Genomic DNA, 13,009 nt, shown 5'->3' with positions numbered 1-13,009 from the left:
CATCTACTCTAGGTGAGAACGGGATCCAAGGCATTCAAAGTAGCCAAAATATTGCTTTCCCCTCCCTCCCTTCCCCAGCTGAGGCTTATGCTTAATATGTGCATCTTCTTCAGTCTCTCTCTGATAAACTTAACAAGAACTGGTTTTTAAGGAACTTGAGTTGCAGAATTTTTCTTTCTTCAAGGTCACCTTTTAAGACTGACTCAGAATCACCAAGCAAACCAAGCAATTTCTCTCAGATTGCTTGGGTGAACTTAGTAGAGATCAAAGCAGTACTAGGGGTGTGCAGAAACAAATTCTTTCCCCCAACGGAAGTCTATTGGACCGAAAAATATTGGTATTCCCAAATATCAGTATTGGTTTTGTATTGATATTTGGATAAATATTCAGGAAACCAGAATTTAGTCAGCTCCATTATACCCTATGGCAACCCTCCCCTGCTAAATTTAAATGCCTTCTGAGTTTACTCACCAAGTCGAGTTTATATTTAAATGCCTTCTGAGAATTTAAATATAAATGCCTTCTGAGCTTAAATTTAATTTCAATGTCTTCTGAGTTCAATTGTCAAGTTGAGATGCAGTGGTGCTGCGACTCTGCAAGTGAACTAAAAGCATTTAAACTTTGCCTTCAGTTCACTTGCCAAGTTTTGCTACCACAGCAGCACAAGCTGGCGAGTGAACTCAAGGTATTTAAACTTTCTAATCTAACTATTCAGTTCACTTGCTGAGTCACACCGTCTCAACAGCACAACTCAGTGAGTGAACTCAGAAGGCATTTAAATAGACTGTGGTCTCTTTAAATAGCTTCTAGGCATGCCTGAATAAAAGCCAAAGATCAGTTTTCATTTGGACATGGGTATATCAGTAGCCGAATCAGATTGACTAATCTATATTCGGTTGAATAAATACAGCTCAGTATATACCAAATGCATTGTCATTGTATGAGTGAGCAGATGTGTGACTGCCTAGTCTTACCACCACCAGTCCACATAAAGCACCAACAGTCCACGTAGGTGAGCTGCTATAGTAAGACACAGTCCAACAACACTCTGTGTACTTAACTATATACAGGTTTATTTACATATATACAGACTCTCCATCAAAGTGCTCCGCCAGACAATCATAGAGTAGTAGGGGTAGTTATGTATAGCATAGCCTTACATATATACAAATGCCAGTAGTCACTGTACCAATGAGCTTCCAGTGCTGAGTCATTCTGCACTCATCACCTTATTGCATCATCCACCCGGTTAGAACCAGTTCTTACTTGGCAGAGCCTTACTAGAATACCGATGTCATCTATTATGACATTAGCTGACAGATCAGCATGCTTCACTTGCCTCATGCCTTACTGAGCATTTCATATGCTAACACTCCCCCTAAAGCATAGGCAATGAAACCTCCGAGGTCCATCAGTACTCTGTACACTCTCAGATACACTAGGTGAACTTATTTCTTGTTTTATGGTAGGGCATTCTCCCTCCACTGTTATGGGTAGTGCCACCTGCTCAGACAAATCATTAGCATGTATCTTGTTCCACCCATGGTTCCACCCATTTCATATGCTAACCTGCACACCTCTAAGAGTACCTTTCTAGTCAGTGATTTCTATTTCTGAGGAAGTATGGGAAAGATTCTGCAATGATCTCTAGCTTCCTGTATAAGTTGAGCTACAGGAGCTGGTTTCAGGCCTCTCAATGGGACTGTTTGTTTCAGCCAGGGCCATAGCCAGGATTTTAAAAGTTGGGGAGCACCCTTTTCTATCCACTGTAGGGCTTGCTGCTTCTCAGAAGCTTTTGGGGGGTAGGGGCAAAAACTGGAGGCTCTGAAAGTTGCCAAGTTGCAGCCAACCCTAAAACAATGGCTACCAATAGTGTACCGGATTTGTTACAAAGTGCTGGTTATTACCTTTAAAGATCTATATGGCTGAGGACCCATTTACCGTCTGTCCCCACACATTCCCCAGAGAGTGCTGAGATCTGAATCCCAACATCTCCTAGTGATTCCCGGACTGAAAGAGGCGAGACTGTCAACCACCAGGGATCAGGCCTTTTCAATGGCAGTCCCCTCTTGGTGGAACCAATTGCTGGAAGAGGTTAGGGCCTTGCGGGACATCGCTCAGTTCCGCAAGGCCTGTAAGACCGTTCTCTTCCGGCAAGCTTTCAGTTGACTGTAGGAGAATCCTGAAACAACTGTCATCTTGAGAATGAGCAACATCTAATTTAGCACCAACTGTATACTGTTTTTAATTTATATTGTTTAATGATTTTATTGATTTTATGATTGCAATCATTGTTCTATGATCTGTTGTAAGCCGCCCTGAGCCCGCCTTGGCAGGGAGGGCAGGGTATAAATCAAATTAAACTTAAACTTTGGCAGTTCAGCCATGGCAAAAAAAAGCAGGCAGCCCCACTGGAAGTCAGGGGGCCCTGCCTGGAAGTGGGGGGGGGACAGTACCTCCACAGTCCCTCCGGTAGCTACAGGCCTGGTTTCAGCGCAGGTACCCTTCAGCACTGGAATGTTTCAATGCTAGCATACAAATATTTTTAAAAGTTCGCCACCCAAATATTTTTAAAAGTTTGCCACCTTTCTGAGCAGGCTATGGGTGGCAGTCCATGAGGTGGGAAAAAATGTTCAGTTTCTGAACAAAAGGCAATGGAAAACAGAAAGTATGGGAAAAGCTAGTTTAGGGGAGAAAGGGGGGGGGAGGAAAGACTGGGGCAGCAAGTTGTCTAGACACAAGGGGGGAAATGGTAACATCAGGGGATGAAAATGGAACATTAAGGCAATCTGGAAAAGCTGTGCTGTTTTACACAGAGCTCACACTCTCCCACCCTCAACTCCCCAGGCCCTTCCTTTCTCAATTAAATTACTGTCACTGGGGAGCCTAATTCAACGGAAGCAACTAGATCAGTGCAGGAAAGGCTGGCAACAAAAACAGAGTTACATTTAAAAAACAAAACTGAATGGAACAGCAGAGATCAAGGGTTTGCACAGGTGTCTAACTGGCACTTCACTAACAGCCTGCATTCATAAGAAATCAATTTATTGCTGAGGTTATTTTTCAGAACAAAACAAACCCCTTCTCATATGCCTTGAAATATTTAAATATTTTATTTCTAATTTATTTTCTGGAGTTGGAACTAGTGCAGAGATATGCTGCCACTTTTATCTCTGAGGAGGTGGCTGACCCCTGAATATATATGATTCTCACCATGAAAATGTGAGACCTGTCCAAACGAAATGCAGAATTGCAGCAGCATCACTTACTCTATTGTGGTTGTTGTCAGCAGTTTCTGGAAGAGCAAGTTAAATTATTAAGGCCACAGATGACCATCTAAGCACCACAAGAAGACCTAGTTATAGGAATTTGTGGCAGGAGCAACAGCACTTTCAATAGGCATTCAGGCCCTCCTACCCTGTGCTTGTCTAATGCTCTCTTCGTAAACTACATGCATACAACACTGTAAATGCAAGACGCTTTGTATGTAATGTAATATGCAACAGGGCAATACTCCCTCATGTTTTGGTCTTGACTTGTGGGCTAGGGTTGCCAATCCCCAGGTGGGGGCAGGGGTCCCCCGGTTTGGAGGCCCTCCCCCTGCTTTAGGGTCGTCAGAAAGTGGGGGGAGGGGAGGGAAATGTCTGCTGGGAACTCTATTATTCCCTATGGAGATTTATTCCCATAGAAAATCATGGAGAATTGATCCGCGGGTATCTGGGGCTCTGGGGGGGCTGTTTTTTGGGGTAGAGGCATCAAATTTTCAGTATAGCATCTAGTGCATCTCCCCAAAATACCCCCCAAGTTTCAAAAAGTTTGGACCAGGGGGTCCAATTCTGTGAGCCCCAAAAGAAGGTGCCCCTATCCATTATTTCCTATGGAAGGAAGGAATTGAAAAGGTGTGCTGTCCCTTTAAATGTTATGGCCAGCACTCCCTTTGGTGTTCAATGATTCTGGTCACAGCCTTGATCTTGGCTCCACCCCTAATGTTTCCTGGCTCCACCCCCAAAGTCTCCTGGCTCCACCCCCAAAGTTCCCAGATATTTCTTGAATTTGACTTGGCAATTGTGGGCCCATTTGCCAAAGAGGTTGGCTACTACATCTCTAGATCACTGGGAATGTTAGAAAGCATACCAAAAGAGTCTGGGGAGAGGGAAAATGTTTTATTGGTATTCGGATTTCAGAATAAGCCATCTTTATTTCCAAGATCTTTTGTTTAATACAGAGAAGAATGCTGAATACCTTATAATTCCTGTACAGAGGGTAGTTGTGAACGTTTGAGTTTTGTATTATACCAAGCCCTGAGACTGTTAATGTTTTTAAGTAGTCCATATCTGACAGATGCTGCTGCACTAGACGGCCATTTACTATTAAATGTTTGTACTTTAGTTAACAACTTTATCAAGAGGCAATTAATAATGCTTATGTGTATCAGAAAAGACACTAAAGTAAGCAATTAAAAAAAAACCCTGAGGACATATTGGGTTGAATGCTGTGACATATCTCTGTCACTGGAAGGGATTCATCAGCAGAAGGGATTTCCTTGCCTTCTTTTTATAAGCCAAAACATTTCACAAAACGTTGCTTGTGGGGGAAGACAGGGAACCAATGTTTTGCCTGAGATCTTATTCCATTAGTGCTTCTGGAATGAACATCATTGGGTGGCATTTACTCTCAATGGAGGGTGTTGTTCTGCCTCAAAATTAATTGTTTATAGATACATTTATTTATATCAAGCAAACATACACACAAATACCCTCCATCTATTAAAAATGGCTAGAAGACAGACCAAGCTACAATCCTGGATGGCCACATGCAGAAGCAGAGGAGAAGCCTGCACAGTCGGAAGCATGTTGGAAGTTTTTTCTACTGCGGTTGCTCATCCAGCTGACTATCAACTCGCAATTTGTGCTGGTTGACAGCTTGAGCAAAACATGTGCTTCTCCCACCCTTGCAAACTTGGCTCTCTGAGACCCCAAAGGAACTACCTTTGCATACATCATCACAAAATCACCACAAACATTGTAGAGTAACAGAATTTCAATGTGACACTACAGTCAACAAAAAAAATCTACTCCCTCTTCTGGGAGCCTGCAGGAAAAGAAATTCACCAACTGGTTACCTGCCAGACAACATACAGCAAACTTTGCAAAAGAGTTACTACCCACAAGCAAGACATGTCAGAGCATGAAATGTGTTAGATTATTAATTCACACACTGTGGTCCATTTCTTTCTCAAACCACAGGGTCAATTCTATGACTGTATTTTTAAGGACATATTCTACCCACCACCACCACCCCCCCCTTGCAATTTCTAAACTGAAAGTTCATGATAACTCCAATGTTAGAAATTCACATTTATCAGACAGATAATTTGCCTGCTAGACTGAAGTGAATCTGTCTGGAATTTTAATGAGTACGTTACAAAATGGATACTGATTTTGATGTAGATGATTTCTAGACATTTTAAAAATGACATGAATGGTACAGTACCCGGCCTCTAAGAAGTTCGTAGGCTGTGACACCCAGTGACCACCAGTCAACGGCATAGGAGTAGCCAATAGGTTTTGTGGAGCTGAACATCTCAGGTGCTGGGGGAAAAAACGTTCTACTTTAAATTGCAATCTTATACCAGTTCTACAGGCTCTGTTGTCCCTTGTGGAAATAAAATCATTCTGTAGTGTAAGCATACAACTGTTAAGAACATAAGAGAAGCCATGTTGGATTAGGCCAATGGCCTATCCAGTCCAACACACTGTCACACAATGGCCAAAAAAAAAAGGAGGTTCACAAGTGGGGCTAGAAGCCCTTCCACTTTGCACCCCATCTCCAAGCACCAGGAATACAGAGCATCACTGCCCCAGATAGTTCCAATAATATGCTGTGGCTAATAGCCACTGATGGACCTCTGCTCCATATTTTTATCCAAACCCCTCTTGAAGCTGGCTATGCTTGTAGCCACCACCACCTCCTGTGGCAGTGAATTCCACATGTTAATCACTCTTTGGGTGAAGAAGTACTTCCTTTTATCCGTTCTAACCCGACTACTCAGCAATTTCATTGAATGCCCACAAGTTCTTGTATTGTGAGAAAGGGAGAAAAGTACTTCTTTCTCTACTTTCTCCATCCCATGCATAATCTTGTAAACCTCTATCATGTCACCCTGCAGTCAACGTTTCTCCAGGCTAAAGAGCCCCAAGCGTTTTAATCTTTCTTCATAGGGAAAGTGTTCCAAACCTTTAATCATTCTTATCCGGACTTTTTCCAATGCTATAATATCCTTTTTGAGGTGCAGTGACCAGAATTTTACACAGTATTCCAAATGAGACCGCACCATCGATTTATACAGTGGCATTATGATACTGGCTGATTTGTTTTCAATTCCCTTCCTAATAATTCCCAGCATAGCGTTGGCCTTTTTTATTGCAATCGGACACTGTATTGACATTTTCAGTGAGTTATCTACAACAACCCCAAGATCTCTCTCTTGGTCAGTCTCTGCCAGTTCACACCCCATCAACTTGTATTTGTAGCTGGGATTTTTGGCCCCAATGTGCATTACTTTGCTCTTAGCCACATTGAACCTCATCTGCCACGTTGACACCTATTCACCCAGCCTCAACAAATCCCTTTGGAGTGCCTCACAGTTTTCTCTGGTTCTTACCACCCTGAACAATTTAGTGTCGTCTGCAAACTTAGCCACTTCACTGCCTACTCTCAACTCCAAATCATTTATGAACAAGTTAAAGAGCATGGGACCCAGTACCGAGCCCTGCGGCACCCCACTGCTTACCGTCTTCCATTGCGAAGATTGGCCATTTATACTCACTCTCTGTTTCATATTAATTAGTCAGTTTTTTATGCACAAGAGGACTTGTCCTTTTACTCCATGACTCTCAAGCTTACTAAGGAGCCTTTGATGAAGGGCTGTAGCCAGGATTTTAAAAGTCGGGGGGCTTTTTTAAAAGTCAGGGGGCACCCTTTCCCATCCACTGCAGGGCTTACAGCTTCTCAGAATCTTTCTTGGGTAGGGGTGCAAAAGCTGGAGGCTTTGAAAGTGGCCAAGTTGAAGAAGCCAACCCTAAAACTTTGTGGAGTTGAGAAGAGAACACACCTTGCATGCAAGCAGAGGGTTTTCATTCCACCTCCCTCTCCCCCACCCTAACACTTTGCAGCCAGCAGCTCCATCTGTCCCCCCATCAGCTCTCCAAGCTCTGGCTGCCGGTGATGGTACTTCAGTGGCTTGGCCATGGCAAAAAGAAAGACAGAGCAGACTGCCCCCCCCCAAAAGTAAGGGGGCCCTGCCTGGAAGTCAGGGGGCAGTGCCCCGACAGCCCCCCCCCCCCTGTGGATACAGGCCTGCTTTGATGAGGAACTTTATCAAAAGCTTTCTGGAAGTTAAGGTAAACAACATCTGTTGGGTCCCCTTTGTTCTTATTTACCTGATATAGTTTTCATTTTTCTGTTGTATGTATGTGATATTCATTCATTTATTTTATTAGTTTATAGTACATTACTGCTACTCTTTTGGTTTCTGCTTTGTCTTTTGAGAAGATGTTGGAGAATGGAGTTACCCTTCAAATATGTTGTTAGTGTTGGATTCTCTGGACTTGCTGCCTCCAGAGAATCACATAAAAGTAGCACAGCGCTCAAGGCTTTAAGGCAGCAGTGCTTGGGCTCGGTGTGGGTGCAGACTTAACAAAGTTACATGGAGTCAGCAATTAGTTCTGTTATGTATTGAACATAAGTGATCAGGCCACATGGCGATCGCGACTGAAGGCAACCCCTGGGTCCCCGGATGGAGCTCGCCATACGCCCCGCCCATCAAGATCTGTGGCGGGAAGTTTGACCGACCCGGATTGGCCTGGTCGGATGAGGGGGCTGTTCCGGGCAATGTATATAAGTGGGGCCCGGCCCGCGTGTTCTCTCTCTTGTAATGTGCTACTGAATAAACTATGTTGCCTTCAAACCGTCTCGGTTCTCAGTACATTACAAGTTCTAAGACTGATAAACAACTGTTATTAAAGGAAATACATGCATGAGTGTGCAAATAAGAGACAGGGACAGATGACCTATTCTTGCTAACTAGATGACGGAGCAAGATGGAGAGATCATGCACCTTCTTTTGTGTGTGTGAGAAAGAGGAAGTGTGAGAGTGGAAACAGAGGAAATTGCATCCCTAAGAATACCATCCTACTTCAAAGGAAAGTATCAGATAGGAAGGAAAGGATGCTCTGTGTGTCCTGACCCCTCTATCTGTCAAAACTCTTTGGTTCCATGACAGGAGACAGTGCAAAACCCTCCACTTCCAACAGTAAGTGGTTGCTGTCAGCAGTTACACACAAATATTTGGTCCCTTCTATTGACCTCTGGAAGTTACATTTCTCATGAGGGAGCAGGTGGGAGGAAAGCCCCTATAGTGTAGTAGGTCACTGAGTGACTGTGGGTCAGTCATTCTGTCTTAGTCTAGTAGTCATTTTCTCTCAGTCTCACGGAGTTGTTCCAAAAGTTAAATGGAGAAGGGGGTAATCTTATATGCTATCATGAGGTCCATGGAAGAAAAGCAGGATAAATATGTAACTGGCAAGAATGAATGCCCATCCCTCAGAGGTTCTGGAGAGTAGATATAACAAAGTATCATACACAAACAGAATGTGTAGATGTTCGTATGATAAAGTAGAAACCATTGAGCATGAGCGTAGAGTGCCCTATATACAATGAGCTGAGGGCTAGTCTGATCACCCCTTTGTCTGAAGATACCGGGCTTCTTGATGCAAAAGCCCAGGTGACATGGCAACTATCAGACACAAATGATCTTGTCACCCTTTCGGTGGCAATAATTTATAGAGCAGTAATTACCAGAGAAATAACATTAAATAAGGCTTTTTCTTTTATAATTTTTATTTTAATTTCTGCTTAGGACAATAGCTGTATGGGCAGAGTTAGACAGACAGACAGACAGACAGACAGACAGACAGATAGATAGATAAGAATGTAAAATAAATAATAAATCTTAGTAGTAAAGCATCTGCACTTAAATGCACATAACAGAGAATGTGAAAGAAACTATTTCTCACTTGAACATATGAAGCTGCCTTATACTGAATCAGACCCTTAGTCCATCAAAATCAGTATTGTCTACTCAGACTGGCAGCGGCTCTCCAGGGTCTCAAGCTGAGATTTTTCACATCAATTTGCTTGGACCCTTTTTTGGAGATGCCAGGGATTGAACCTGGGACCTTCTGCTTATCAAGCAGATGCTCTACCACTGAGCTACCGTCCCTCCCCACTTTTCACCCTTCTGTAATCTCTTGTCTGGGTAATAAATATTAACTGAATAGTCTTGCATGATTCTGTAGTAAATACGACAAGATCCACTGTAGGATTAAGCATTCATAAAATATTTGTTACAGTCTAGATAACTAATACACCTTTTTTCAGAAGTCACTGAAGGTCTGGCTTTTAAAAGCTGTGCATTCAAGTTTTGCTCATATGCTTAGTCGGCTTAAGAAAGCAAACTGGCTTGCAAATGAAAAAAACTGGAATCACCTTAACATAGGTGCTCTGTAATCACAGTTAATACCTTCTGAGTCACAAATATGGTAATCAAACCCTACATGTAAAAACAGAGCAGCACTGAGGCTTCATGCTTGGTTTGAGGACTACTCCCTCACCCTCTAAAACAAACTCATTTGTTATAAGGGTTGGATCTGACATAAATGTCACTTTGTTGGGCCAACCCATGTTTGCCATAAAATGTAACACAAGGAACCTGAGATACAAACTTTATAAAGGACCATCTCTCCCCATATGTGCCCCAGAGATCATTACAATCCATTTCACAACATCTTCTGATCGTGCCTGGTAGAATCAGCTCCCTGAAGATTTGGGCCCTACCTGACTTACTACCTTTTCGTAGGGGTCGTAAGATGGAGCTATTCCGCCAGGCCTTCAGTTGCGGCAGCAGGCGTCCATATTCCATCTACTTGGCCACCCTTGCTGCGATGTTGTTTTTCTGCTAATACCTATGCTGTCATGCTACTGTTTTAATGGTTTTACTATGTTGTTTTAATGGTTTTAATATGTATGTACTGACTGTGGCTCAAATTATGTTGTTCTCCATTCTGAGCCTGTTCATGGGAAAGGGCGGAATATAAGTCCATTAAAATAAATAAATAAATAAATAGCAGGTGAATGACCATAGCATATAAGAACATAAGAGAAGCCCTGTTGGATCAGTCCAATGGCCCATCCAGTCCAACACTCTGTCACACTGTAGCAAAAAAAACCCAGGTGCCATCAGGAGGTCCATGAGCAGGGCCAGGACACTTAAAAGCCCTTCCACTCTTGTCCTCCCAGGGACCAAGAATGCAGAGCATCACTGCCCCAGACAGAGAGTTCCATCTATACTCTGTGCCTAATAGCCACTGATGGACTTCTGCTTCATATGTTTATCTAATTCCCTTTTGAAGTCATTCATGCTTGCAGCCACCACCACCTTCTGCAGCAGTGAATTCCATGTGTTACTCTTTGGGTGAAGAAGTACTTTCTTTTATCTATCCTAACCCAACTGCTCAGTAATTTCATTGAGTGTCCATGAGTTCTTGTATTGTGAGAAAAGGATAAAAGTACTTCTTTCTCTACCTTCTCTATCCCATGCATAATCTTGTAGGATAGATTGGATTAGGTGTGATATGCAGAGGGGTGGTAGGCATGGAGTATTGGTAATAAGACAGGAAACCTAGGTCTCGATTCCATCCAGGAGGATTCATTTCAGGAGGATGCAAAGAATAAATGGATTTAAGTCTGACATTAGAAACCAGAGTGTTCATTTACTGACCTAAGAGTAGCAGTGCTCTTTCAAAGGAAATTTAAAGGGAGATTAGAACCTGCTGAATTGCAACTGATAATGAAGCTCAAGGCAATGCATCCTCCTGAACTGAACTGAGAGCTAATTTTCCAGTCTCAATACCAAAGTATATTATCATTTGGCATCTAAAATCACTCCATTCTCCAAGATACAAGAACCAATCCAAGTGTTCTAATTCCTAATCTAAGTCTTTCTGAAAGAAAACAAATCCAGATAGAAACAGAGAAATCCAATCTTAAAAAAAAAAAAATCATAATTTTTCAGAATAATCCAAAATAATTTCCTCAATGTGCATTATGCTTGTCAAAAGAATCCACCCGCCCACCCGCCATCTGAAGAAGTGTGCTTGCAGAGAAAAGCTTATACCTGGAATAAAACATTGTTGGTCTGAAGCCGCCATTATGGGACTCCAAATTTGTTTTCCCCCCCCTCTCTCTTTCCTCCCCAAAAGAGGAGAAGCAGCCCCAAAGAAGGAAGCAAAAGCTCTGTGTGTGTGTGTGAGAGAGAGAGACAGAGAGAGAGAGAGAGAGAGAGAGGCTTGTCTTCCTACCTCTCCCGCACAAAGCAAGAAGTAGCCTCAGAGCTCTGTGTGTCTATGTGAGAGAGCGGGGGGGGGGAGGGGAAGGAGGGAGGGAGGCTAGAGGCAGTACACAGGAAGCAAAGAGCCACTGAGGGAGCTGAGGAAAAGAAAGCAGCCATGCAGTTGCAGCACCAGCCCTGGAAATGGAAGCAGGAGAGGGAAGTTGCTCAGGGGCCAGATTGGAGTCCTGTGCGGGACGAATGCAGCCCATGGGCTGTATGTTTGACACCTCTGCTCTAAAAGATGCCTCCAAGTGTTCACCTAAGTTGTCCTGCATGTCTACTCAAACAACTTTTCCCATACCACTACTGCCATGGGGGGAGAGTGACCAATGACCTATATATAGCCTTTCCCTACCCCTACCCTGATGAAGCAAGTAGGAGGAGGCAGTATGACTTCTCTCCCCTCTCACGGCCACAGCAAAGCCCACCCCTTCCCCCTACTTCTACAAGAGAGGTATATAGAACAGCCTTTCCATGTCTGTGAGTGGGATTAGACTGCAGGAATGACATATCTACTCTCTAAAGTATCTTTTTTGTTGTTGTTAATACCAGGGCTTTGTGGTTTACATTTGTGAAACATTTCACAATATTTTTTTTCTGTTGATTTCCCCACTGGTACACCTTGAAACTAGTTTCCATTATTTCAATTTTTATGCCCAGGTAGGGTTGCCAATCCCCAGTTTGGGGCAGGAGATTCCCTGGTTTGGAGGACCAAACTGAATTAAAGTGACCTGAAGCGATAGCATTTGAACTGTAAAGTATTTCTTGAAAGCTCATAGAAGCTAATGCGAAATATGGGATAAAGTACAACCGTGTCGCGTATCACTATATGTGCCTGCATCAGGAGCACTGGTCTCCGTGGAGAACTTCACCATTGGAATTGCTACCTACACCCATCTGATAAGAAATTCTGGACATTGTTTAGCTTTTTGAAGTGACTTCGGGTGGGGTATCTACCATTCCTTACATGATCTTTTATACGGTGTTACACTGTTTATGACTGAGACATCTTTAAACATTATAATTTTGTAATACATTTTGTACATTCTTGAGGCTGGTCTTTGCCGAGGGGTTTCCAACCTTTTTTCCTGCTCTATTATTCGCATTGCTCTTTGTGGGTTGCACAGTCCCCAGTTGGGGGCAGGGGATTCCCTAGTTTGGAGGCCCTCCCCCCGATTCAGGGTTAGCAGAAAGCAGGGGAGGGGGATGTCCTCTGAGCACTCCATTATACCCTATGGAGATTGGTTCCCCATAGGGTACAATGGAGAATTGATCTGTGGGTATCTGGGGCTCGGGGGAGGATGTTTTTTGAGATAGAGGAAACAGCATTTCAGCATAACATCTGATGCCTCTCCTCAACACCCCCCCCCCGCCAAAGTTTCAAAAAGATTGGGCCAAGAGGTCCAATTCTATGAGCCCCAAAAGAAGATGCCCCCTTCCTCCATTATTTCCAATAGATGGAAGGCATTTAAAAGGAATGTGATGGCCAGGACTGTGTCTGGAGTTCAATCATGCTTGTCACAACCTTGTTTTTGGCTCTATCCTCAAAGTCTCCTG

At 43.3% G+C, this 13,009-nt stretch overlaps 1 protein-coding gene and 1 non-coding gene across 2 annotated transcripts in view; both read right to left on the bottom strand.

The window, feature by feature from the left end:
• STK32A (serine/threonine kinase 32A) overlaps window positions 1-13,009 on the bottom strand; it is a 168,226-nt gene that overhangs the window by 32,835 nt on the left and 122,382 nt on the right. The window contains exon 8 of the mRNA XM_060240559.1: window positions 5,494-5,591. Within this exon, the coding sequence (XP_060096542.1) occupies window positions 5,494-5,591 (98 nt within the window). The remainder of the gene's footprint in view (window positions 1-5,493; window positions 5,592-13,009) is intronic.
• TRNAI-GAU (transfer RNA isoleucine (anticodon GAU)) lies at window positions 9,212-9,278 on the bottom strand. The gene has a single exon. It is a non-coding gene; the product is annotated as a tRNA-Ile (tRNA).

This window comes from Heteronotia binoei, chromosome 5, assembly GCF_032191835.1.
Source record: "Heteronotia binoei isolate CCM8104 ecotype False Entrance Well chromosome 5, APGP_CSIRO_Hbin_v1, whole genome shotgun sequence".
Classification (NCBI taxonomy): domain Eukaryota; kingdom Metazoa; phylum Chordata; class Lepidosauria; order Squamata; family Gekkonidae; genus Heteronotia; species Heteronotia binoei.
This window is presented reverse-complemented; position numbering and strand designations above follow the sequence as displayed.